Here is a 27,557-nt window from a genome sequence, read left to right on the forward strand (position 1 = left end):
AGCCTTTAGTCTGTTCTTACCTTTTTTTTCCAGCGTCCCTGACCAAACCCTACCCCTGGACCTGCTGGGTAGAAAGGCATTGGTGTGTGTGTGTGTGTGTGTGTGTGTGTGTGTGTGTGTGTGTATTTTATACGTGTACGTACATTATTTATATATCTCTATATATCTATCTGTCTAACTTTCTCCAGTACGTGTCTGGTTCTTGGGTACAGATGGCAGTGGTATGCGTCTGTGTATCTCCAGTATGTGCCTGATTCCTCCTTTCGTCCCCACAGCCAATGAGGTGGTTATTTCCCCACTTTATGGATGGGAGAAGGAGTAACCCGGGGCTATGTTGTGAGTTCCTGGCAGAGCTGACCCTACACCTTGGCGTTTCAGCCCCTGAGACCGTCAGGACTTTCGTAGGACAGGGTCTGGGCTCATCCACCCTAGGAACGTCCACCTTTAGCTCTGGAAACTTCACAGACTCACTTCCCTTCGCTTCAGCAGAGATACAGTGATCCTCTTGCTGACTCAGCCCTTTTCCACTCCCTTCGTTGGCTCCTTGCCTCTTTTCCAGGAGTCATTGCACCCAAGATGCTGCCACCTGACTCTCAGGACTGTCCGTCTTGGAGCTGGAGGTGGCGGTGACAGAGGGACTTGGGAAGGAATGACTTTCCTGGGCTCTTGTGCAGAGCTGCGGCCCTGCCCAGGCCTGGACTTTGTGGTCCTGGGTGGGAGGAAGGACTTGGGTGAAATATCGGCCACTGAAGTGAGAGTCTTTGTTCTTGGTGGTCCTAGTGGCCAGAAAGGCTTTTTTCCTCGATTATCTTGGAAACTGGCTTGGTGCCTTTGTAGTTTCCATTAGGTGGAACATTTCATTTTAGACTTGTTCATTTAGATAAGCAGTTGGTCTGATTTCTTGACTGCCATGTGCTCTTGGCACTGTTCTAGGGGCTTTGTGAACATACTGAATTCTGAGAATACTTCAAGGTAGGTGGTGATCCCATTTTACGATGAAAAGTGAGTTGTAGAGGTGTTACATAATTTGGTCACACAGCCAGTAAGTGGCCGAATTGGGATTTTTTAACCCAGTAGTCTCATTTCAACGTTTATTTATTTTTGGGACAGAGAGAGACAGAGCATGAGCGGGGGAGGGGCAGAGAGAGAGGGAGGCACAGAATCGGAAACAGGCTCCAGGCTCTGAGCCATCAGCCCAGAGCCTGACGCGGGGCTCGAACTCACAGACCGCGAGATCGTGACCTGGCTGAAGTCGGACGCTTAACCGACTGCGCCACCCAGGCGCCCCTCGGTAGTCTCATTTCAAAGCTCATGTGTTTGCTGGACCTTAAGAGTAACCTGTGATGCAGGGCACCTGGGTGCCTCAGTCGGTTAAGTATCGGACTCTTGATCTCAGCCCAGGTCTCGATTTCAGGGTCGTGAGTTCAAGCCCCGTGTTGGGCTCCACGCTGGGTGTGAAGCCTACTTCAACAACAACATTAAAATCATCTATGATGCTTGTTAAAAATACAGAGTCAAACCTCTGGAGATTTGTCTGGAGGGGTCCCAGGAATCTGTATTTTTAACACATGCATTGAGTAATTCTTACTGTAAGTCAGATTTGTGAAGCACCACCTTTTTTTCCATTAAAAACTTTTAAATGTTTATTTATTTTTGAGAGAGAGAGGGAGGGGCAAAGAAAGAGGGAGACACAGAATCTGAAACAGGCTCCATGCTCTGAGCTGTCAGCACAGAGGCCGACACGAGGCTTGAACTCATGAATTGTGAGATCATGACCTGAGCCTAAATTGGTTGCTTAACTGACTGAGTGGGAAGCACCACTTTCAGGGGCTTGTAGATTTTTGTTCTTGGAATTGAGATTATTTCTAAGGATTCTCGTTTTCTTTTTACTTACTGCTGTGCAATTTGCTACTCCGACATAGATCTGCTGTTGAGAGGGCATCAGGCTAACTAGCCATGCGGATCATTTCCCGATACTTTTGGCCAGGACCAGTAGGGTTTTTCCAGGCTGACATCATTAGGTCATTGAAGACCTTGTTTTAATCCCACTGGATCTCTGTTGTTCCAAAATTCTATTAGTTTCTGCTCAGAGTTTGGACTTTTCACAAGGTTCCGGTTTGTTCCTGGATAGTTGCCCTGTAACAGAGATAGATCTCTGTCGTGGCGATGTCTCTGAGGATTCGGGAGCTTAAAAAGGCATGTTTACTTCACAGGTGCTCCCTCCACTGCATTTCTCTTTCCCTTCGCTGGTTTCTGTGAAAGACTTGAGCAAATACCAAACAGGTTTGTCGTGATTTAGGTGGTGCCCCTGGGGCTTAGGATGGGCTGGAGAGTGGAGAGAAGGAGAGACTCAACCATGAGTACGTTATCAAACAGATAGCCCAGGTCAGGTATGCCTAGCATTGAAGACACGGCAGCACTTTTAGTCCCACTGCTAATTCATGTGATTCCTCCTCAGCAGGATTACAAATAGTAGAAGACACAAAGTCAGCCTTATGCTCTTACTTTACTCTCTTTCTGTCCAATAAACGCTGCTTTCTAACTTAATGTCTTTGTAAACAGTGGATGTAGCTTGTGTGACTTGAAACGTTTTAACGTACTGAGGCGTGTTTTGTGGCGCAGGATATGATCTTCCCTGGTAGGTGTTCTGTGACTACTTGGGAAAAAGGTGTTTCCTGCTTTGCTGTCTGGCATGTGGTATAAATGTCCGCTGAGTTGGTTGGTAGTGCTGTTCAGGTCTTAACTGCTTAGTGCTTTTCTGTTTACTTGTTCTATCCGTTATTGAAAAAGGGGGGGGGGTCATTGAAACTTACAACTGTAATTGTTGGTCTGTTCATTTCTCCTGGTAGTTTTATCAGTTTTTGCTTCATGCAATTTGAAGCTCTGTTATTAAGTGCATAAACATTTGGAGTGTTTTTGTTGGATGAATTGACCCTTTCAGACCCTGGTAATATTCTTTGCTCTGAAATCTACATGGTCTCATATTAATGTAGGCAATCCAGCTTTCAAAACATTGTTGGATTGATATCCAGAATGTATACGGAACTAACAACTCAAAATAGAAAACAGAAACAAATGATATGACTAAAATAGGCAAAGGACTTGAATAGACATTTCTCCGAAGATACACAAATGACCAATTAAGCACATGAAGATACTCAACGTCACTAGTCATTAGGGAAATGCGAATCAAAATGACAAAAAACCCAGAAGTGGTGGCAACAGGATGTGGAGAAATTGGAACCCTTGTTGCTGGTCGGAAAGTCGAGGGCACGGCTGCTGCAGAAAACAGTATGGCAGCTCCTCCAAAAATTAAATACACAATCACCGTAGGACCCAGCCATTCCAATTATGTATATGCCCGAAAAAAGTAGAAGCAGAGACACAAACAATATGTTTGTACACCAATGTTCACGGTAGCATTGTTCACAATAGCCAAAACGTGGAAGCAGCCCAAGTGTCCATCGACAGATGAATGGATAAACAAAATGTGATACATACATAGAAATTATCTCGCTTTAAAAAGGAAGGAAACTTTGACACATAGTACCACCTGGACAAAACTTGAAGAAATAATGCTAAATGAAACAGGCCAGTCACAAAAGGACAAATACTGCATGATTTCTCTTACGTAAGGTTCCGAGAGTAGTTAAATTCATAGAGACAGACAGAATAGTGGTTGCCAGGGGCTGAGGAGGACGAATGGGGAATTAATGTTTAATGGGTATAGAGTTTCGTTTTGGGATGATAAACTTCTGGAGGTGGGTGGTGTTGATGGTAATATAACCGTGTGAATGCCCTTAATGCCACAAAAGTGTGCACTTAAAAGAGGTTAAAATGGGGGCTCCTGGGTGGCTCAGTCGGTTGAGCATCTGACTTCGGCTCAGGTCACGATCCCATAGTTCGTGAGTTCGAGCCCCACATCGGGCTCTGTGCCGACAGCTCAGAGCCTGGCGCCTGCTTCGGATTCTGTGTCTCCCTCTCTCTCTCTGCCCCTCCCCTGCTCACGTTCTGTCTGTCTCTCTCAAAAATAAATAAACATTAACAAAAAATTAAAAAAAAGGTAAAATGGTAAATTTCATGTTGTATATGTTTTTCCACAATTTAAAAATGGATAGTGTTAAAAAAATTAGTGTTTACTTGGTGTATTTCTTTATATTCTTTTACTTTTAAATTATTTGTGCCTTCGTATTTATTTTTTTCAACGTTTTTATTTATTTTTGGGACAGAGAGAGACATGAACGGGGGAAGAGCAGAGAGAGAGGGAGACACAGAATCGGAAACAGGCTCCAGGCTCCGAGCCATCAGCCCAGAGCCTGATGCGGGGCTGGAACTCACGGACCGCGAGATCGTGACCTGGCTGAAGTCGGACGCTTAACCGACTGCGCCACCCAGGCGCCCCTTAAATTTTTTTTTTTTCAACGTTTTTATTTATTTTTGGGACAGAGAGAGACAGAGCATGAACGGAGGAGGAGCAGAGAGAGAGGGAGACACAGAATCGGAAACAGTGTGCCTTCGTATTTAAAGTGGGTTCTTGTAAGCAACGTATAGGTAGGTTTTGCATTTTGTAAAATTCAATTTTGTAATCTCTGCCTTTTAATTGGGATGTTTAGAATATTTACACTTAATACGATTATTAAGTGGGCTTAACTCTTAATACGATTATTAAGTTGGGCTTAACTATTATCTTGCTATTTGTTTTCAGTTTGCCCAATATTCTTTGTTCCCATTTCCTTTTTCCTCTGGTCTCTTTGGGGTTGAGTAATTTTTATGGTTTCATTTTGTTCCCTTTGCCTAGTTTATTTGCTATAACTCTTTTTTGTTTGTTTTTTAGCAGTTGCCTTAAGCTTCATAGTTTGAGTCTTTAACTTGGCACAGTCTATCATCAAATGGTATTATACCACTTTACATATAGTATAAGAACCTCACAGTAGTATACATTTATTAGTTTCCTTCTGGACTTTGTATTGTTATCACACATTTCACTTGTACATGTGTTGTAAATCCCATAATACATCGTTATTATTATTTTTTAAAATTGTTTATTTTTGAGAGAGAGAGAGAGAACTCATGTGCATGAGCGGAAGAGGAGCAGAGAGAGAGGGAGACAGAGGATCCGAAGTGGGCTCTGTGCTGACAGCAGGGAGCCTGGTGTGGGGCTTGAACTCAGGAGCTGTGAGATCATGACCTGAGCCAAAGTTGGGCGCTTAGCCAACTGAGCCACTCAGGTGCCCCACATTGTGATGATTTTTGCTGTAAACAGCCGATGATTTTGTAAAGAGATCAAAAAGAAGAAAAATATATTTCCTTACATGTTTATCATTTCTGGTGTTTTCCATCCCTCTGTGTAAATCCATTTTGTTTCAGAGTCTTTCTCACTTTACTATTTCTTGCAGTGCTGGTCTGCGGGTGATGAATCCTTTCAGCTTTTGGATGCCTAAGAGAGTCTTTATTTTGCCTTTGGTATTGAAAGGCATTTTCCCTGGGTATAGGATTCTTAATTGACTCGTACTTTTAGCATTTTTAAAGATGTGGTTCCAGTGTCTTCCGGCTTGCATTATTTCAAATGAATAATCTGTCGTGTCTCTGGTTTTCGGGCTTCCGTTCCTGATGTGCCCTTTTTCCTTCTGGCAGCTTTTCTTCGATTGCTGGTTTTGAACAATTTAATTATGATATGCCTTGGTGTACTTTTCTTCAGGTTTCTTGTTCTTGGGTCAGCTGAGTTTTTGGGATCTGTGGGTTTGTATAGATTTTGTCAAATTTGGAGAGTCGAGTTAATTCTTCAGATACTTTCTGTGTTCTCCTTTCTCTCTCTCCTTTGGGGACTCCAGTTAACATGTATTTAGGATGCCTGAAGTTGTTGCACAGCTCTCTGATGCTCCCTTCATTTTCTTCCCTGGTCTTTTTATTTTTCTCTTTGTGGTGGTTTTGGATAGTTCGTATTGTCGCTTCTTCAGGTTTATCAAGCTTTTGTCGTTCGCCTCATCTGTTGCTACGTTTGCCCGGTATACTTTTTATCTCAGACATCATAGTTTCCATCTCTGCAACTCAGTTTTTTCTTTTAGCTTCTTGAATATGTGGAACATGGTTATAGTGGCCATTTTAATGTCATTTTCTGCTAATTCTGTTCTTGAATATGTGGAACATGGTTATAGTGGCCATTTAATGTCATTTTCTGCTAATTCTGTTATCTGTATGTATATTTTTAAGTTTCTTTATTTTGAGAGAGTGAGAGAGAATGCAAACGAGTAGGGGAGGGGCAGAGAGAGAGGGAGAGAGAGAATCCCACGCGAGCTCTGTGCTGTCAGCTTGAAACATGATGCGGGGCTCAATCCCACAAACTGTGAGATCATGACCTGAGCCAAAATAAAGGGTCGGACGCTCAACTGACTGGGCCACCCAGGCGTCCCTGTTATCTGTATTTCTGAGTTTGTTTCTGTTAATGGAAAAGCTTTCTTGCTTCTTTGTATGTCTGGTAATTTTTGATTGATGTCAGATGTTGAGAATGTTATGGGTGCTGGATATTTCTGTATTTCTATAAATATTCTTGGCATTGTTTTGGGACACTGTTAAGTTACTTGGAAACAGTTTCATCCTTTAAAGACTCGCTCTTAATTTTGTCATGTGGGATCAGAACAAGGCAGTACCTTCTTCATGCTAGGTTTTCCACTTTGGCTGAGACAGAAATTATTCTTGGCTCAACTTTGGGTCCAAGGATCGTTCCCTCTGATCCTGATCTGTACTACGCAGCCAAAAAGTGGAGGGGGACCCTTCATAGATTTCCAGAGCTCTCCCTTTGTGTAGCTGTCTCCTCTCTGGTTTTAGGCCCTGTAAAGTCTGGCTGCCTTGACCTCCCTGGACTCCCAGCTTGCTTTCCCCAACCCGGGGAGACTGTCGGGCTCCAAGACTGGCAGGCGTTGCCTGGGTACTTTCTCCCTGCATCGTGGCCTGGAACCCCTTTCTGGGCAGTGAGCTAGGGCAGTTGTCCCTCCCTCTCAGAAATCACTTTCCCGAAATGCCTGATGCCCATTGTCTGAAAAATCATTGTTTTATTTATTTTGTCTGGCTTTTTGGTTGGTTGGAGGCAGGAGAGAAATCTAGTCCCTGTTCCCATGTGTTGGCCAAGAGCAGGTGCCCTTTGCGGTCAGCTCTCATCGAGTGCCTTGTGTGTGCTAGGCACTGACCCAGTGCTGGGTTGCAGACCTGAGTGACACACGGGCTGTGTGGGCTGTGCCCTTGGGGAGCTCACAGTCTGGCTGATTCCTGTATCCTAAATGCTGGGCGGTACTTCTAGAACACTATGGGAGGGTGGGAGAAGGAGCTGGCATTTGAAGGCTGGAGGAGGCAGAGGACAGAGTATTCCAGGCAGAAGAGCAGGAGGAGCAAAGGCTGGATGGCAGGGCTGGGAACGCCTTGGGGGCAGAGTCCCCGTCCCACTCATCTTTATACAGGTGCACAGTAATGGGAAGCCTGTTGCCTGTCCTGGGACCAGTGGGTAGAACAGAGAGTTGGGGCAGGGTGAGCAGCCCGTGAGGGAGTGGAGGGCGATCTAGATGAAAAGGGAGGTTTGGGATCAGGTGATCTGGGACCTTGCCTGTCAAGCCAAGGAGCAAAGATTTTGAATATAATACCAAAGCACTGGGGAGCTATGGAAGGTTTAAGCAGGGATGTGAGTGCCCTGACTGGCTGTGTCCTTTAGAGATTACTGGGGTCTGTGGGAGAGGGCTGGTGAGGTTGGAGTCTGTTAGAACCAGATGGGCAGCTGCTGGAGAGGCTGGCTCGGAGTGGGCATTCTGCCAGAGGATGAAAATGAGTGCAGAGCCCAGGGCAGCTGCTGCTAAGGCGTTGCCTATTTGGTAATGGCCTTTGCTTGTTTGATAATGACCTTCAAGGGGCCCTGCCTGAGTCGAGAGCAGATATGAGGAGGCTCTGGCCTAGTTTCTCTTTTCCTGTGGCTACCCTGTTGCCCTCGGCACACCTGCCCGCCTTGGGGTGCGGGGGGGGGGGGCACCGAGAAGTTCATAGTGTCAGACGTCATCGGCAGAGGGTAGGGTCTACAGGTGTCTCACCTTCTACCAGCCTAGGATGGCCCCAAACCGGTAAGAACAGCGAGTTTCATTGCCTCGGACTTTGAATAGACAAACCTCGAGGGGCCTCATACAGACTCCTGGATATGTGTCCTGAGTGTGCCTTTGCCTTGACCTCAATCCTGACCCTTCCTAAACGGATGATTGAAGCTGCCAGCTCAGCTTGCTCCGTGCAGATTAGCCAGTGTCGGGTGTGGGGAGGCCGACAGCTGCAGGCTGAGCACCTTCCTGAATCACCTGAACAGTTGGGGCAGAGGAAGAAGGAAATGGCAGGTGGGTGTGGACGGTTTTCTTTTCACTGAGCCGTGGGGCCAGAGAAGGAAGAGGCTTTGCAGAGTGTCTGGGTTGTGTTTCCCTGTCAGGAAATTTCAAGAATGGGCTACTTGTCAAGTAACCTGTTTCTTGGCCACCATACTGACTGAAGCGGAACGTTATTGATCTGAGTCACATCCAGCCATTGGATTTATGTTGTGCCGTTGATTGATGGCGTCTCTGGAGGAATCTTAAGTTCCCCCTCCTCAGTGTCCAGGGAGGGAATGGGCCATGTGGGAGCTCAGCCCTGGTGATGAAGATCCTGACCGCTTGTTGAGCCTGGCCTGAGAGCCGGGCATTAGACTTCCCGGGCAGTGATTCATTTCATCCTCGTCAAAACCCTGTCTTCTAGAAGAAACCGAGGTATAGAGAGGTGAAGTAGCCTGCCCAAGGTCTCTAGCCAGTAGTGACCGAGGGCTCAGGGCTGTGTGTCTTCCAGAGCCGTTAGCCACTGGGCTTTCCCTGCAGGGCCGAGGCCCGAAGGAGGTAGTGTTCCCCGTGCTATCTAGAGAGACCAGGCCCTGTTCTTTAGAAGTCGAATCGAAAGGCATCAGTAATAACGATCACTTAGTAAGTTTTTCCCCGGGGCCGGGCACTGCGTTCTAGGGACATGCGCTTGACCGAGAGGCGGTGGGAGTGTGGTGGTGGGGGGGACGGGCCGTAAAGCCAGACCCCCTCAGTGACACTCAGGCTCTAGCATTTCCTCGTTGTGAGACTGGTCAGGCACGAGACTCCTTCGACGCAGGTGTCTTGTCTGTAAAGCGAGAAAAGCTGAGGGGGACACAGCCGTGAAGGCGCGTTGTGAGGGCCATACGAGCTGCTGCACGCAGAGCGCCTAGAACACTGCCCTGTACCTCGCAAGTGCTCTGCACGCCATCCGTGGGGACTGTCCTCCTTCCTCTTGTGCTGGTGGGACAGTGAGGCTTGGGGAGGGGCACTGAGCGAAGCCTGGTTCGGCCCCTGCCCCCAAGGAGTTCCCAGCTGAATGACCCTGGCTTTGCCCTTGCCTTCCCCGGGCCGGAGAGTCCTTTCCCGTGCCTTCCCCATCCTGCGAATGCCTGCCTGTCCTTCAGATGTCAGCTCTCCTCTGGGAAGCATTTCTTGCTCTTTCTCCCAAAGTGTTCATCCTGCTCTCTTCCTGCCTCCCTCTGCCCTGCTGCTGAGATATCACAGCTGCAACAGAGTGGAGGAGGGGGGCTTGGGCACAGGTGAGGGATGAGGGCAGGGCTTTTCAAAATGTGCTCTGGGAAGGTGCCCTGAGGGCCCCCTTGAGGCTTTGGGGGAGACCAGCTGGGAGAGTAGGGCTCTCCCCCTCCCCCTTCTGGGAGGAGCATGGCTTCCGGGACCTGTTCTGTGCCCTGGGGGGTTGGGGGAATGTTTTAAAGGAGAACAACTTTGGAAATTTGGAAAACTAGCAAAGCAACAGGGTGCACCGGGCAAGTGGGAAAAGAGGATGGAAGTGGAGGTCCTGACAGCTGGAGGGATGGGGACCAGGGAGGGAGGGGATGGCTGGCTTTCAGGGAAGCTGGAGGGCGGAGGGCGCCGGAAGCAGTGCTTCCAAAAATTAATCCAAAGGTGCCCGGATCAAAACACTCTGGAGCAATGACCAGATACAACCTGGTGATTGGACATCACAGGTGTCTCGGGTGGCCTGGAAGATCGGGAGCGAGGGCGCGAAGCTGAGGGCATGATGGAAATGGGGGTCAGGCAGAGAGTGTGGTTTGGGGAGGGAAAAAGGTGACGGTTGAGGTAGTCACTCCTGGAATGTTGAGGAATGCTGTTGAGGGGAATATGCCCCGCAGGCATGGGAAGGGTCCCTTTAGGGGACGGGCTGGGTCATCCAGGGACTTTATGTAACCAGGGGCTCCACACCCTGCTGTCTGGCTCAGGCTCCATAGGTTGTCCCCTGCTGATGGACACCCCCCCCCCCCCCGCCCCCCGCCCCCAGCCTGGCCACTTAGCCCGTAGAGGCAGTTTGCAGAAGTCTTGGGCCACTCTGGAGTGCCCCCTGCGTCTGGCACAGTAAATGGGCTCATCATTCCTGGATCTTCTCACTTAGGGGCCTGCCTCTGGGAAACGGGGGTCAGATAGAGTTATTCAGTAGACCTGAGGAGCATGTGGTTGTTACATAAATACTATGTAAAGATGACAGTTGCCTTCCGAAAGCCTCGTCCTGAGAGGTTGTATATCCCTCCATCGATGTACAGGTGCACTTATATTTGAGGATCTTTGTTCAGATTGGTTTGGAGTCTGTTTCCGAAAGCCACATCCTTAGCCTTCCTGGGGACCTGCCCTCCCTCCTGAGCCTAGCTGGGTATCTGGCCAGGTTGTCAGGCAGTATTTTCCAAAAGTAAGGTGTGAGCGTGTGAATTAATGCTACCGAACGCCTGCCTGGTGGTTTTTCTAGCACCTCTAGCAGTGATCTCGCTGAATTCTCTTTAAGTCCTTACAACAACTCATGATGTTGGTAGTGTTAGCCCCATTTCACCAGTGAGAAACAGTAAGAAAGGCGGAATAATTTGCCCAAGGTCATACAGCTAGTCAAGGATTTCAAGGTCAAGCTGGGATTTCAGTCCAGGAATATTTGGTTCTTAAGCCCTGAACTCTTTCCACTTCCCTTCATGCTGTCGTAACTATTTAGCACTGGGGGGTGGGGAGGAGTTCCCAACCCCAGAAATTCCTTAGAAAGAGAGAAAAGAAGGCTCCCTTCTGGTGCTTACGTACCAACTTTTCAAATTGAAGGAAAGGTCAGTTCGATGGTGCTTTGGGCCAGGTGAGCAGTGCCTGATGGTTTGATCTGTTTTTATTAAGTCCTGTGGGAAGTCAAGTGACTGAATGGTCTGATACTTGGGTGAGCGGCTAGAATCATTCTACGAAAAGAAAACTAGATCAGGTCAACAAATATATCCTCATTAAGCTGCAGGAATAGGAAGGTTTCTAAGGCAACCGCAGGTGTTTTTGACACGAGGGGTGGGATGGGGCCAGGCCTCTCTAACTCAGGCATAGGGAACTGCACAGGTTGCTATGGTAACTACTTGCTACTTGTGGGAAATGTACAAGAAGCCCACGGCCTTTACAACGCTCCCTGCAGGGTGATTTTGGGCTTGAAGTAGCTTGCAAGTCAGTGTGGTGTGGTAGCGGTGAGGAGGGGAGCGACTGGAACCTGTGCTTTATCTCCAGCCGGGAGCCGGGAAATCCCGAGGCACCCTGCCCAGTCACAGTCTGGGTCCCGATTCAGTTATGGCAGTCATTTTGCTTGACTCGATATCCAGCTCCAGGGGCGTCAGGAGGCGCCCCGAATCATCGGATTACCCCCAAGAGGCAGAATAATTAACATTTGTTCAGTGCTCTGGAGCTTGCAAAGCCATCTCGGGGCCGTGTGCTCATCTGAGGCACAAAACCCCTACGGTAGGATTATCGTCACAGAGCCCATTTTCCAGGTAAGGAAACTGAGGTGAAGAGACTTGATCAGGGTCACACAGCTTCAGGGTTGTGGAGCCAAAGCGCAGACCCTGGGCATCAGTCCACATTCCGTGCTTTTCTCTGCATCCTGTTGGGGGAAAGCTGGCCTTAACTGTTCAGACAGAGACAAGGGGCATAAGAGGCACCAGGCAGCTCCAAGGCTGGCATACCTTGTTCTGATCTGAGCTCAGAAAATACTGCATTTTGCTTTACTTTTTTTTTTTTTTTTTTAGTTCATTTATTTTTGAGAGAGGGGGTAGGGGCAGAGAGTGACAGGGAGAGAGAGAGAATCCCAAGCAGGCTGGGCACTGACAGCGCAGGGCTCGAACTCACAAAGATCGTGAGATGGTGACCAGAGCTGAAACCAAGAGTCGGATGCTTAACTGACTGAGCCATCCAGGTGCCCCTCTACTTTCTTTTTTTTTTTTTTAAGTTTATTTATTTTGAGAGAAAGAGCGAGCGAGAGTGCCCGTGTGAGTGCATACGTGCACAGGTGAGCGGCGGAGGGGCAGAGAGAGAGAATCCCAAGCAGGCTCCAGGCTGACAGCGTGGAGCCTGACATGGGGCTCGAACTCCCGAACTGTGAGGCCATGACCACAGCCGAAATCAAGAATCAGGATGCCCAACCGACTTTTTTAAGGCACCCTTACTTTTTTTTTTTTTTTTAGCGTTTACCCTTGTAAAGGATCTGATATCAGTTGAAACTATTTGTTTTTGAGCTGAACAGTCCTGGCAAAGGTGGAGATTGAGCAAGAGCCACCGGCGCGTTGTCCCCCTCTCTCCCTCATCAAGGACAGATCTGGAAGGCGGCCCTGAGTTTGAACCCTTCCCAGCACCCTTCTCCCTCGAGACATCCTCAGCCCCCTCCACCCCACCCCAGGGAGCAGCGGGAAAGGGCACTTCCTCTGGCCTCCACCCCCCAGGGTATCACATAGTCACCTTTGGGCCTCGCTATCCTCGCTAGATCGTGTTCCTCTTGTTACGGACGTGTGAGACCGATGTAGCCAAGATATCAAGTGATGGAAAGAAGGCGACACCGAGAGATGCAGGGCCAGTGGCCGGAGACTTCGTTTACCCTCCTGGTTGCGTGCGTACTACCCGGGCCCTGGGGCCGCACCTGCGAGCCTGTCCCCTTGCTTCTGGTGGCTGCTCCAGCCTCGTCGGCCCCCATTCTCAGCTCTTGGTGGCAAAAGGTGGGCCCAGGGTGCCCGTGCAGTGCCCTTGTCACCTCATCCCCCTGTCCTCCCTGCTTTTCTGTGGCATCTGTCCTCCGGGCACGTGTCTCTCACGGAGGGACCCACCCGGCGTTGCATTGTTTTACAACTTTTGTGTTGGCTACTGGAATTTTAAAAAGGGAGAGGTGTCCCCTGCATCTGCATTCCTGGCTTCCCCGGGAGACCTGGCGGCTCTGGGCCGCCCTCCTTCCTGCAGGAGGTGCCTGCGCTGGGCTGGCCCCTGACGCCAGTGCCTGCCTGGCCCTGGTGGGTGCCCGAGTTCATGAGCTTGGGTGTAGGTGAGAGCTGCGGAGGAGACAAAACAGAACAAAACAAAAAGTTTTTCTTCCTTTTTATTAGCAAGGAAACAGTGACTTTTTCTCTCCTTGCGGAGGGAACGCAGATTAGCACATGCGTTGCCTTTCCCACTTTGTTCCCAGTCTGATTCCCTTTGAGTCGATGGTGTCACCCCCCAAACAGAGGTGTTATCTCGCTGTACTTGTGAATGCTGTAGAGCCACCTGCCTGCGCCTCCAGCCTTCTCCTCCCCTCTCTCAGCTGTGTGGATCTTCAGCGGCTCCTTACAAGGGCCCTGCTGTCACCTGCCCTTGGCCCTCTGGCTCCTGTCCCAACACCAGCTGCCCCCCTTCAGTGAGGACTTGCAGGCCTCTGACACCCCCACCCCTCAGAGCCGTCCACCTTTCCCCTCCTCACTCCACTGGTCCCCACCTGTGCTACGTCCCCTCGTCCCTGCATTCACCGTGATGGGTTCTCAAGGTTTTTGCTTTTTAAAACTGAATCGAGGGGCGCCTGGGTGGCTCAGTTGGTTAAGCGTCGACTCTTGGTTTCGGCTCAGGTCATGATCTCACGGTTTCGTGAGTTCCAGCCCCGCATCAGGCTCTGTGCTGGCAGTGCTGAGCCTGCTTAGGATTCTCTCTGCCCTTCCCCTGCCCACGCTGTCTCTGTCTCTCTCAAAAATAAATGAATAAAAACTGAATTGCGTCGAGGGGAGTTGGCCTCAGTTTTTTTTTTTTTTAATGTTTATTTATTTTTGAGAACAGAAACAGAGCATGAACAGGGGAGGGGCAGAGAGAGAGGGAGACACAGAATCTGAAACAGGCTCCAGGCTCTGAACTGTCAGCACAGAGCCCGACACGGGGTTCGAACCCACGAACTGTGAGATCATGACCTGAGCCGAAGTCAGATGCTTCACCGACTGAGCCACCCAGGTGCCCCTGGCCTCAGTTTTATATGTTGGGGTTGTGCCTGGTGCATAGTAAAAACTCAGAGTTTATTTGCACCCCTCTGCCCCCAATCATCCTTCCTCCTTTTATTTTTTTAAAAAAAATTTTTTTTTCAACGTTTATTTATTTTTGGGACAGAGAGAGACACAGCATGAACGGGGGAGGGGCAGAGAGAGAGGGAGACACAGAATCGGAAATAGGCTCCAGGCTCTGAGCCATCAGCCCAGAGCCCGACGCGGGGCTCGAACTCACGGACCGCGAGATCGTGACCTGGCTGAAGTCGGAGGCTCAACTGACTGCGCCACCCAGGCGCCCCTTTTTTTTTTTTTTTTAATTTTTTTTTTCAACCATCCTTCCTCCTTTTAGTTGGGGTCTTGTGCAGTTCTTGGCGGGTAGTAATTGCCCCATAAACATTTGCTCAGTGAAGGCATAGAGAGATGAAGGAAGGCGTGGTAAAGGGAAGTAGGCCTGTTCTGGAATCTCCACATCTTGCATATGACTCTCTGCCAGCTGACTGACCTGTCCTCTCCCTCCCTGCTATGGTCTGTTTTTTCTGGAAGCCCTGCTGTGAGCTATCAGTGGGCCAGGGTCTGTGCCAGGCACTGGGGAGACACAGTGAATAAGACCATCCCCCTGCCTTCAAGGGGGCCCGTGTCTTTTCCTCTGTCCCCTCCTGCAGACCCCATCTGAGAAGTACCCAGCATCCTCTTGGGCAACTTGGCCAGCAGAAGGGGGTCTGAGTCAGGGCCCGGGGTGCTGAGGGGCATGGTGATTGCACTTGTCAGGCTCCAGAAGCAAAGCCCGTGGACCGGGGGTCCCCAGATGACTTCTCCATAATGTCCCAGTTCTCTGCGTTGTAACATCCCTGGTCACAGCTGCTTTGAGGAGTGCCGGTTTGGATTTTCCTGGCGGTGGGTGCCCAGGCTTCAGGGGCACCTGCTTTGTGGGCCTTGGGCAGAATGTCCTGTTCGCCCCTCCTTTTCCATATTCTGAACCCAGAGAAGTGCTTGCCGTGTTCAGCCTCACCGGGTGACCCTGAGAATCAGGGGGTGGCTCTGTGACTTCTGAAAGGCCTCGGGAGCTTCCAAGGGCAGGGGAAGCCACGATAAATCCCTACAAGATTACACTTGCCAGCCCAGGCCTGAGCTGTTGTCGGAGGGCGGGGTCGTGAGCCACCTCTGTCCCGGAGGTGGGGACCCAGGATGGGCCTGGATAATTGGCGTGCTCGCGTGGGATTGTAATCTCTGCATCTCGGGCAACCTTATTACTAAAGCATCTTCGTGGCTCTCCTGCGAAGGGCAGGGCAGGTGGGGCAGAGGTGCTTGTGATGTTACAGCAGCCGGGGTGGAAGGAGACTTGGGCCTCCCGTGGTGTGACCCCAACAGCTTATAGGACCTTGGGTAATACCCTGTTTGTTTCTGGGCTTCCTTTCATCTCTGAAATAAGGATAATTAAGCCTCATGTTTGCTTTAGTTACTGGAGTGATTATATAAACTAATGGCAGAGTTGGCTAAGGGGCCTGTTCTGAAGCCCGCAGTGAAATGGCATCGACACAGGAGAGTGGTCTTTTGCAACCACGGGGCTGAGATGTTTCTTTTTCTGGATACGGGGGCGGTCATCTTTCCTGGTCGGGGAGCGGCCGGGATAGTCATCACAGACAGGAGCCAGAACACTCTCCCGTCCCTTTGATCTTCCGAGTTCAAGAAGGTGCACGCGAAGGTGCCTACCTGGGAGGGAAGTGGGGGCAACCTTGGCACCTAGGAGCACCCCCCTGGGGATGGGGCGTCCCAGGCAGGGACAGTGCCGGGAGAGCGTGGTCTCTGTAAGAGATCTGTGTGCTTCATTCATGGCCCACTTTGGGGAGAATTCCCGCTGTCTGCAAGATGGCGATTTTTCGGGTCACCAGCTAGATGTTACAGGGATTTGTGTCGCAGGGATTTCAAGGCCATCAAAGAGCCAGGTGTGGGGCTTTAGATGGCAGAGAAAGATTGTCACGTGGAGCAGCCACACACTTCCGTGCGCCGCAGCTAATTTTATTTCTTGATTGGCCACCATTCTTAGCACAGCAGAGTCCCCTTTCTTGCTAAGTGTCTACAGTAGCTTCCCGCCAGACTTTGATGACCGGTGACATCCTCGGTGCTGTGGCCGTCCCCGTCCCTGGTGAAAGCAGCAGTGGCCTTGTGCAGGTTGTAGCAACATCAGGCCCCTCTTTGTGCGACCCGGGGAGGGGACTGGGCCACTCTGCTTTTCACGGACGTCCATCGAACGCCCACGCTCACTGCCGGTTCAAGGATGGACACCAGATAACACGGAGGTATCGAGAGCTCTGTGTCAGCCCCAGCGGGAAAACAGTTCAGAAGGTTATAAAATACTGGAATGTTTGACAAAGGTTTTGTTTTGGTGGCTTTTCTCTAATCAAATCATTTCCCTTTTTGTGGGGGTGGGGGGGGACAGGAAAAGTGGTCGGTGAAGGCAAGCCCATCGAGGAAGCCAGTCTCCTGGGGTGGCTGTAGGGTGGCTTCTGTGTCAGTGCCTCCCAGTCAGGCCGGCTCCCAGTGCCTTCTGAGCCTCCAGCCCAGCGCAGACCCTCCCCCTTGACGTACCCCCGCCCACTTGGCCTCCGCGTCTTGTGGGTCTCCTGGCCTCTGGAAGCCTGACAGTGCAGCAGGCATGCGCTGTATGAATCTCCCCGTGGACGTGGCCCCGCCTGGACTCTTCTGGAGAGCGGTAGCCTCCTTGTTCTGCTGGTTGGTCTTGAGACCGTGGTGGCTGCTTCTGACGCTGCCTCACTGGGCCCACGGCCACGGGGCTGCAAACCCGGAGCCTCAGTCCCCGGGCTGAAGACCCCTGTCTCCTGCCTGGCCCCACCGTGCTTTTACGAGCCAAGCCCTAGGCGCCCGAGGGAGGTGCGTTTCGGGTCCTGGCAGAGGTCCCTCCATAGAAACAAAACAGGAGATTGAGCCCTGCGTTCTCATCGTGCCTCCGCGTGGACCGGTTGACAAATCCCTTCCTCTCCAGGGTCTTTGCTTTTCCTCTGTCAGGTGAGGCTGGGCCCGCCTGAGTTCCCTCAGAGGGAGGGGAAAGCAAGGCAACAGTGCCAAACTGGTTTGACCCTGGGTAGCTCAGTTAAAATGAAAACTCCGTTAAAATTCATTTGAGAGCCCTGGAGAGTTCTGGGTCTGGGAGAAGACTTGGAACTCAGGCGATTGTGAGGCACGTGGCGCGAAGTCCCGGACTGGGGAGGGCACTGCCCCAGTCACTCACCCAGCTGTGTGACCTCGGGTGAGTTACTTCTCCTCTCTGAGCCTCCTCTCTGAGGTCGGGTGACAGTGGTACTCACTGTGGTCAGGGTCCTTGTAACGGCAGGCATTTGTGGGGTGTGCACTTGAGTGCCAGGCATGGACGGAGAAACTAAGGCACCGAGAGGTAAAATGAGCCGGCTCCTAAGTAGCAGGGAAGGAATCACACCCCGACAGCCTGACTGCAGAATCTGTTCTCCTAACCGCTAGGCCAGTGGCTCTCCAGGTGTGTTTCCAGGGCCTCTGGGGGTCTTTGAGACCCTTTCAGGCTGCCTGTGAGATCAGGATGATTCTCATGAGCTAAGACATTTTCCTTTTTACTGTGTTTCTCGCGTGAGTATACAGTGGGGTTTTCGGAGGGTACATGGCACGTGATCACATGATTGTTCTAGTGGCTAATGGAATACGGGGGCTTGCGTATTCTTTTTTTTTTTTTTTTTTAATACTTATTTTTGGGAGAGCGCAAGCAGGGGAGAGGTAGAGAAAGGGGGACAAAGGATCCGAAGCAGGCTCTGTGCTGACAGGCTGACAGCAGCGAGCCTGATGCGGGGCTCCAACTCACAAACTGCGAGATCGTGACCTGAGCCGAAGTCGGGCGCTCAACCGACTGAGCCACCCAGAGGGCCCTGCGTCTTCTTGTATTTGAAAAATGTCTCTCCCTGGCCACCATGAACAGGTGTATCCATCTAGACAACCTTCCAATCTTAAGAAGGTTATATATATATGTATATACACATATATATACGTATATACACATATATATGTATATATATGTGTGTGTGTGTGTGTGTGTATATATATATACACACACACTCCTATGTTATATAAGCAGCATGTTTATAGAAATGACTCTTCACCCAGAAGAATCCCCTTGAGATCCGTTCACGTTGTATACATCACTTCGCTCCTTTTTACTGGAGAGTAGCACATAACTAATGCAGCCATACCACAGATCGTATGATCGTTTACTAATTGGGTTCTCGTTGAGTTGTTTCCAAGCCCAGGCTATTCCACTTAAAGCTTCTAGGAACATTAAAAAAAAAAAATAAATGAAAAAAATGGCTCGCTTTTAATACCTAATATGGTCAGTACTGACACCTAAACTCCACACAAGGGAACCTTCTTTGGGTTCCTCTGTAATGTTCGGGGTGGGAGGTGTCCTGAGACCAAGAGCTGTATGCGACCTGTTGCTTGAGGCCACGTTGCCTTGTGTGGGGCACGGAGCGTGACACCCGCCATGCGAAGTGGTTGGGGGAGGGTTACTATGCTCGGGGCTCCCCGGTGGGTGCACGGGACCCCCCTATGTGGAGGAATGAAGCCTCACCCGCTGGGGCCTCCGCACATGCCCTGCCGACCTTGCTGGAGGTGTGTGGTCCGCCAGCTGCCCCCCGGAGCTTCCCTTGGCCCCCGGCTCTCTGCGCTCAGCCCCGACCGCAGGAGCGGGCAGACACCCTACCCTGTTCTGTGCTTGGACCCCGGCTGAGCGCTGCTGCTGTTGTGGGTGCGAAGGCCCGGCAAGTTCTCAGCCGGATCTGGGCCACGCTGGAGGCCTAATAAGTAATTTCTGTGGTGTTGGAGCCTCGGGCCAGCATTTGCACTAAGCCAGACCTTGCGCTAAGCTAGCGCTTTGTCTGCCCTCCCTTTCTGAGCCTCACACCAGCCCATTCTGCTGATGAAGGCCCGGAGGCTCAGGGAGGTTCCCATTTGTCCTGCGGGTCCCGTCAATGGCCGACCCCCTTGGTTGGCTGCGAGGTAGCAGCGTGCCTCCGGAGTTCTTCCCGGGGCCTGTTCTAGCTGCCGTTCCCCTGCTCCAGCTTTTAGACCAAGGCTTTTTGGAGCAGCAGGGTGAGACGTGGACCAGAAGGGTGTTGAATTTTGAGGCTGCCGTTTCCTGATCTTTCTGGTCCCCACCCGGAAAGAGCCAACTGCCTGCCCCCAGGGCAGGATCAGGAGGGACCACACATGCAAAAGGCATGCGCTCCGGTGCCCAGTAACCTGTGGCCTCTGCCGTCACCTGACTAGCCGGGAGCTGTCGCCTTTCTTGGAACCTGGCCCTGGATCAGCTGGATCAGCATCCCCAAGGGAGATTCTGGATTTCTGGGCCCGCCCTGGCCTAGTGACACAGAACTCTACCTTTGGGACTGGGGCGCCTGCCTTTTCAGTGGGCTTCCCCCTGGGGTTCAGGCGCGTACCTGCACTTGACATTCCTTGCCTCGGAGGTTCGGGACCACCCTGAACCCTCAGGAGAGAAGAGACGGTGGTGGTGCCTCTGTTTGGCTAGCTCTTTCTCAGGAGGGTGACCCTGTATTTTGTTGTCAAACTAGGGCACTTTTGAGCATCAGAAGGGAGCACCGTTAACAGCCGTGCCGGCACATGAGGAGTAAGCCGGTGCTTTGCTGGTGAATGGGGTGGGTGTCCCTGTTGATCCTTTTCTCCTTTCATCTTTCTGATGACCTGGGAGATACCAGCCCCTTCCATTGCAGACGGGGAAACTAAGACCTGGACAGGGCCGCTTCTGACCACACGGGCTTAACCTTGGTTCTTGATTGCAAAGCACCTCCTTGGATTAACCATCACTGTCGGCCCACGCTAGCTGAGCACAGTACCCGGGAGGATTGGGAGCCTCCAGGTCTTGCTATCTTTCGAACCTGGAATCTTTTGAAAACTAACATCACTTTCATAATGAGAAAAATCTACATCGAAGCTATAAAATGTGCTTCTGGAAAAGACAGCAGGGGAATCCTGTCAGCAGAAAGAAAGAGTGTGCTGGGGGTGTCTGTGCTGCCTTCTCCAGGTCCCCGGGGCTCCCTCTCGGCGCTTGGCTGTGACCCCTCTGTCACACAGACAATCGATGTCCCTCTGGGCAGAGTGACAGAGGGGGAGGGTTGCTAAAACCAGCTCTCCCGTCCAAGCAGATGTTCTTTGTGGGTCGGTCAGCGTCCTTTGCCTTCCGATTGCCCTAGGGGCCAATTTGATTATTTTTTGTGGTCGTTCTTCTCCAAGGAGACCTGCATGTGACGGTCCGTTTCTGTGGCACGTGGAGGGGACTGCAGTTGCAGAGAATACTTGAGGGAAGCCCAAGGTTGTCGGTGCACTAGATAAAACTAGCTGCGATGCCCTTGAGCCTGTGATGCTGAGGCCGCAGAGCCCCTGTGTGTGAAGGTTTGGGTGTGTTTCTGGTTCAGACAGAAATAGACACTTAGCGGAGGTCATGCTGGCATCGGGGCTCACAGGCGGCCTGGGGCCAACGTAGTCTCTGTCCCTGGCCACCCGTCCTGTCCTGCCCTGTCCCGTGTGCACCTTGGGTAGTTTCATCCCTCACCGTAAGGAATCCCAGTTTTGCCTCTGGCTGCCCAGTGCTTTCACATACCTGTTGCTCATGGTTTGGGAGAAGGAGTGGCTTCCTGGTGTCCCCGGGGACAGGGGATGGCAGGGTGGCCGGAATGTGCTGGAAGCATCGTCGGAAAACCGTGGTTTGTCTCTCGCTTCGCTCTGTGTTCACAGGGAGGATGGAGACACTAAAAGACAAGACCTTGGAGGAGCTGGAGGAAATGCAGAACGACCCGGAGGCCATTGACCGGCTGGCCCTGGAGTCCCCTGAGGTAGAGCAAAGCTGTCCTGGGGCCCAAGGAAGAAGGAAGGCCAGCAGGTGGGACTGAGGCCCTGCTTCAGGACGCCGGCCTGGTGGGAGTTTGGGCCGTATTCTCCTCCCTTTTCTGTGGCCTTCATCCTGGTTTGGATCAAGGCGGAGGAGCCCCTGAGATCGGGATCCAGTTCCTGGGCCCTCTGGGAGTTCTAGGGGGCGGTGCTAGGGCGTCCAGGGCCCCCATGTGAACTCGGGGGGACTCACCTGCCCCAGGAGTCCCCACGTTGTTGTTCCAGCCTGAATCTGGAGGTTTCTAAAGGTACTGCTACTGTTCTGTAGCCGCCTTTCCCCAGGGGCCTTGTGTGGCCCTGCATCTCCGGAGGAGCCCTTCTTGGGCTCATCTCCTGTGCAGTCCTGTTTCCTCTACCAAAGGGCGCCTAACCAGCTCCACTCTCCGCAGTCCCCCTGGGAATAAAATCACCCTTGCAGACGTGTAGAGCTTTACACTTTATAAAGGCTTTCCTGCCCTCCTGTGTCCTCAACCGTGACTCCCCCTGTGAGGTCAGGAGGCTGGACGTGGCTGAGAGCTGGGTATACCGCGGTCCTGCCCTGAGCGGCGCCAGCCTGCCCACTGCCCTGGAAGCCCCTTCCGCTGCCCCTAACGCCGGGCGGAGACCCAAGCACAAGCGATGCCGAGCTCGTCTGATGGGCGCTTGGAATATATTTTTATTTTCACTGATGAACCGGCATGGTGTGTCTTTCCTGGGGGTTCACGACCTGTTCTTGACAGAAGGGAAGCCACCCCGCCTAGCTTCTTCCTGCTTTCTGTAGGTGTGCGTAGCAAGGCTGTATTCCCTTGCCTTTCCTCGCCTGTGCTCTCGCTGCCCGCCCCGCGACCTGCCCCTCTACCCAGACGAGCAATCTTTGCCGGGGGGTCGGGATCGAAGAGGGGGCAGGGACGCAGTAGGGGGCAGGGTCTGAAGAGAGGTGGGGGCGCTCCGTGGCACATCCTGGTGCCTTGAGCTCGCTCCGCGAGGACAGAAAGCAAAGCCTGTGTCGGTTAAGCTTCAGGCCTGCCTCTGTGGTCAGTTAGGCCGTGACTCTGCCGGGGTCTGCCTTAGCTGGCATAGTGCTGGGCATAGAACAGGGTTTTTTGTCTGTTTGTTTTTTTAATTTTAGAGACACAGAGAGGGTGTGTTCGAGCAGGGGAGGGGCAGAGAGAGAGAGAGAGAGAAAGTGAGTGAGTCCTAAGCAGGCTCTGTGCTCAGTGAGGATCCCGATGTGGGGCTCCCATCCCACGACCCTGGGATCATGACCTGAGCCACAGTCAGGAGTCAGATGCTCAACCGACTGAGCCACCCAGGCGCCCCGGGCGCAAAGTGCTCCTTGACTCTGCCGTGAGCACAGGTTATAGGAATCCCAAGGCCAGCTCTGAATGGCATGTGAAACTTGGCAGAAGCGAGTCTTCACAGAAGTATCACTACTTGACATCCAAGCTGAGCAGGCTGATAGAATCTACGCCGAAGTGCAGAAAATGGCCGCACAACGTCTTGGGCTGCAGGCAACGCGAATTTTGTGGCGTGCCGCCAGCCTGACCGATCGATTTGAATCCTCCGCGGGGAAAGCTTTCTGGGATCAAGGGGAAGTGAAGCAGGGCAGGCTCCTCAGGCTTGCAAAAGCCCTTGGACGAGGTTTCCACCACGGTCCGTATAAAACACAATTTTACACGTCCTCGTCGCCGTGTGGCTGTGCAGAGAGGAGCTGGTTCACGTGGGGATGTGGACACTGCTTGGAGAAAAGAGAGCTAGGTAGCAGGGGGCCTGTGTCCACACAGGGCAGTGAATGGTGGGGTCGCGGCAGGCTGGTGAGCTCTTTTGACGGGGGTTCCGGAACTGTGGTATCGACCTCTTCTAAGTGACAGCTGGCGGGCTTCATAGTGACCCCCCCAGTGGAGAAAGATTTGGGGGAGGCTGTGGGAGAGGGAGCAGAAATGCATAGGGCAAGGCGTAGGGCAGAATGATACAGCTTAGATATATTTGTTGGTCAAGACCCAGGGAAAAGGCAGTGGACACATGAGGCCAGACGTTCTATGTAAGGGGCAGCTGAGCAGAGGGCTTCAGGCCTCCTGCTCTGGAGCTTACCCAGTGACTCAAAAGAGTGTTAGTGGCAGCAAATATAGACGGCCCAGATGTGGAGGCAGCTTGCTGTCATAGGGAGACCAGAGAGACCACAGCCAGGCCCATGATCCCTGGGCCCCAGTGGCTGCACTGTGGAGGGGAGGCGGATGTGACGTCCCTCTTCCCTGTCTGGAGCATGAAAAGCAGGCTCCAGTCCTGCCCCTGAGCTCGGATCTCAAGGCCCTGTGGCTGGGGATCAGCAGGAGGGCAGGCTTCCCGGAAGCCCCCTCTTCCCAGGTCCCCATGGCCTGGTGGAGGACGAGCCGGCCCATCACATGCTGACCAGGGTGGCCCCTGCATGGAAGCCGCCCTTTGCCGAGCTGTGCCCTGAGCCCTCTGCTGGGTGCTGAGCGCTCTCTTTGGTGCCACGTGTCACTGTCTCAGGGGTGGTGGGTCTGAGCCTCCGCCCTCCTCTCGGTAAAGGGGACTCCCTGGCATGTGGAGGGAGCTTTGGGTCAGAGCAGGTCCGGGAAGGGTTCCTGTAGCTGTCGCCTCAGCCGCTAGTGGCAGCAAGGGACCTGGCTGAGGGCCAGAGCGCTGCTTGGCTTGGGGAGGTGCTCTCAGGGGGCGACGTCCGGGGGCAAAGGCTGGCTTCAGGTGGCCACAGGTCGCCTGTGTCGGTGGGAGCCTTCTGCTGGCTGTGAGACTCCACTCCAGTTCTTGGGGGCCCCCTCTGCCCGCTTATCTGCACAGCTTCTCTGCAGGGCATGCCTGTGGCCTCGGAGGCGAGGGCAAGTTTCTCCTGAGTCAGCGTCACCGTCTGGCCCTGCCTTTCTCATCCCTCAGGGTGACTGTTTTGGGGCCTCATGCACGTCCGGCCTGTGGTCTGGCTTTGGCCACCTTAGCGCACCTCACGGTGGGCCTCTTGCCTCCGAAGCTTGGGGAGAAGTGGTTTGAGAGTTTGGTCCCTTCCCTCCTAGAAAGCCTCTGACTTGTTCCTATTAATTGGTCCCCCTGCTTCCTGGAGGCGTCCGCGGTCCTTGGTGGGCCTGGTTCCCGCTCCCCCTGTGGCCGTGGGCAAAGCTGCCGACCGTCAGTGCGTTTTCCGCACGGATCCGCCACAGAGGGTGTGGGATGAGGTGCCTGGGTCACAGTGCTTTGCTTGGGGTCCGAACCCGGGTCTATCGGACTCCAGTCGGGGGCATCGCCCACTTCTGCCGCGGTGGGCGATGCGTCCCAGAAGCCCCCGGTCCAGCCTGCCGCGGTGGTGAGTGGTGGTGGTGGGGAGGGTTCTCCCGGTCCACATCCTGTTCCCTTAGGTCCAGGACCTGCAGCTGGAACGAGAGATGGCTCTGGCCACCAACCGCAGCCTGGCCGAGCGGAACCTGGAGTTTCAAGGTCCCCTGGAGATCAGCCGCTCGAACCTCTCGGACAAGTACCAGGAGCTGCGGAAGCTCGTGGAGCGGTGCCAGGAGCAGAAGGCGAAGCTGGGTAGGGGCGGCCTGGGAGCTGCTGGAATAGGTCCCCATCCTTGCCCCCGGACAGGAAAGGGCCAGCAGTGAGGACGACCGTGTGCCCAGCCCCCGTGCTAAGTGCTTTCCGTACGTTTTCTCACAACAGCCTGTAAGTGGAGGTACCACTGTTCTTGTTTCAAACATGAGAAGAATGAGGCTCAGAGAGAGTCAGGGACATGGCCAGGGTTACGTGGCCAGATTTGGGCTGGATCCAGACAGCCTGCATTCCGTGCTGTTGCTCACAACGCCACCAGCCCAGCTTCCGGTTTCCAGGGCTGACCCGGGCTCTCCGCGTCCCGGGATCTGCCATCTGCGAGGTGGGAGGGGCTGTCCTGGTCTGGACAGTGAAGAAGCCGGATGCTCAGAGAGTGAGGCCGAGCAGGCTTGGGGCTCGCCGGTGCATCTTTGCTTCCTGCTGGCATCGGGTGGCACTGGGGAGGCCGGCTAGCCAAGGTCTGGGTTGGGCTCGGTGGATAGAGCTCCTCTCTGCCTAGGAAGGTGACCTCAGGGAACTGGGCCACCGGGGGCTCCACAGCAGACCCCAGGGCAGCGGCCGGACCTCGGAACACACAGGGGTCACTCCGAAGGTCTTCGCCCAAACCTTAGCCTCCAGCACCGGATCAAGAGGCGCTTTCAGAATGTTGATCTTTCTGCCCTCCCTTCCAGAGAAGTTTGCTTCAGCACTGAAGCCAGAGACCTTGTTAGACCTTCTGCAGATCGAAGGCATGAAGATTGAAGAAGAGTCTGAGGTAAGATGGCCGTCGTCACCCCCTCTTCCGGCGGTAGCGTCGGCCCCTGGAGCAGGAGCCCTCGGAACGAGCACTGGGTGCCTGTAGAGTCGGGACAGGGGGCTTTAGATGGTGGCACAGATGAATGACGCCATCGGTCCCGGTGGATGGGGAGAACAGGAGCCTGGTCCCGCTGGCGGGAGCTGGAAGGGCAGCTGCCGGCCAGGCCACAGGGCAGCTGGCAGACCTGGGTACAAGGTGGCGCAGCAGGAGGCCCCGAGGACTGAAGCCAGGCCCCCGGCCCCTCCCCGGCGGCCTGGCCTCTCTTTTCTGCTTCCCTCTGGCCGTCTCTTCCGTCTGCGGGCAGACTGGCTCCCTCCAGTTCTCCGTGCTCTGGGTGCCGGAAGCTACCAGGTCCTCCCAGCCCGGGGCCCGCCTGCAGTAGGAACCGAGTAGCTGGTGTCCATGCATTTATTTATCACATACGGGCAGCAGCCACTGCGAGCCCGGCACAGCGCCAGGGGCGGGGGACAGCAATGGCCACAGTAGTCCCTGCCCTCCAGGGGCTGACACCCTGGCGAGGGAGACGGAATACACCAGCGAGCGCAGGTAGCCTGTGTCGGCAGTGATGAGGGCCGCGAGGAGAAATTCGCAAACGGAGGCCAGAGAAGATAGGGGGTGGCTGCAGTGCGCTGAGGTGGGGGGGCCGCAGCCGGGGAACACGGGTGGCCTTGATCCCAGGCAGGCCCTTCGTCACCAGACCTTATCTCTTCTAGGCCATGGCCGAGAAGTTCCTGGAGGGCGAGGTGCCCTTGGAAACGTTTCTGGAGAACTTCTCCTCCATGAGGATGCTGTCTCACCTGCGCAGGGTGCGCGTGGAGAAGCTTCAGGATGTGATGAGGAAGCCCAGAGTTTCCCAGGAGCCGGCTGGTGACGCCCCTCCTCCGCGCCCCCCCGCCCCCGCCTCGCCCGGCCCCCCCGGCGACACCCCCTGTGGCCGAAGAGCCGCCCCCGCCACCGGCGGCCGTGCCTCCCTACCCTTTGCCCTACAGCCCGTCTCCTGGCATGCCCGTGGGCCCCACCGCCCAAGGCGCGCTCCAGCCGGCCCCCTTCCCCGTGGTGTCCCAGCCCTCCTTTTCCTACAGTGGGCCTCTGGGCCCCCCTTACCCGTCAGCCCAGCCGGGACCCCGGGCTGCCGCGGGCTACCCCTGGTCCCCACAAAGGAGCACGCCCCCCCGGCCAGGCTATCCCGCGGCCCCCACTGGTGCCTCTGGCCCCGGTTACCCCTTGGCGGGGAGCCGGGCCCCCAGTCCTGGCTATCCTCAACAGGCCCCTTACCTCTCGACTGGAGGAAAACCTCCTTACCCAACACAGCCCCAGCTCCCCATCTTCCCAGGCCAGCCCCAGCCCTCAGGCCTCCCCCAGCCGCCCTACCCTCCTGGGCCTGCCCCTCCCTATGGGTTTCCAGCACCTCAGGGGCCCTCCTGGCCCGGGTATTAGACACAGTCCCGGCCCTCGGCCCTTCCCTACTTCTACGTGTACCGCAACCTTTGGCCCGCCCACCACTGAGATTCGAGGTTAAATTGCAAGTGGACTTGGGTCCTCCTTGTGGACTTGTGTCAGCACGTGGGAGCCTCGGGGGGACCTGGTCGGGAGCGTGCAGGCCTGGAAAGGCGCCGGCAGCGTGACTGGCTTGGCCGCACCAGACGGTCACGGCACTTAGTGGCCTCCTGGGGGAGGGGAGCGCCTCCTTTCAGTGACTGGCTTCAGCTTTTCTGGTGCTAGCCAGGCGGGGAGCTCGGTGCCTCCCCCGTGGGTGTCCGTGTGAGTGGGCCGGTGCGTGTGCTCGCGGGCACGCACTTGTGCTTGCGCTCACGGACACCGGAACCCAATGCGATTATCTTCGTGACGAGGGGGTCTCCGGCCCCCGCTCACCCCCTGCCTCTCTCCTGGGATCTGGCACATTCAACCTGGTGCCCAGAGCAAGGGACGCGA

The 27,557-nt window shown here is 53.7% G+C and overlaps 1 protein-coding gene across 1 annotated transcript; it reads left to right on the top strand.

Moving 5' to 3' along the window:
* Positions 1 to 6,241: 6,241 nt before the first annotated feature.
* VPS37C (VPS37C subunit of ESCRT-I) lies at positions 6,242 to 27,161 on the top strand. Its single transcript, XM_025915322.2, is given in 6 exon segments — positions 6,242 to 8,360; positions 21,122 to 21,219; positions 24,640 to 24,811; positions 25,501 to 25,583; positions 26,339 to 26,512; positions 26,514 to 27,161. Coding segments are annotated over 6 exon segments (1,263 nt in total). The 5' UTR covers positions 6,242 to 8,173; the 3' UTR covers positions 27,063 to 27,161.
* The last annotated feature ends 396 nt before the right edge of the window (positions 27,162 to 27,557 follow it).

Source organism: Puma concolor, chromosome D1, assembly GCF_028749965.1.
Source record: "Puma concolor isolate L17-30 chromosome D1, mPumCon1.1.hap2, whole genome shotgun sequence".
Classification (NCBI taxonomy): domain Eukaryota; kingdom Metazoa; phylum Chordata; class Mammalia; order Carnivora; family Felidae; genus Puma; species Puma concolor.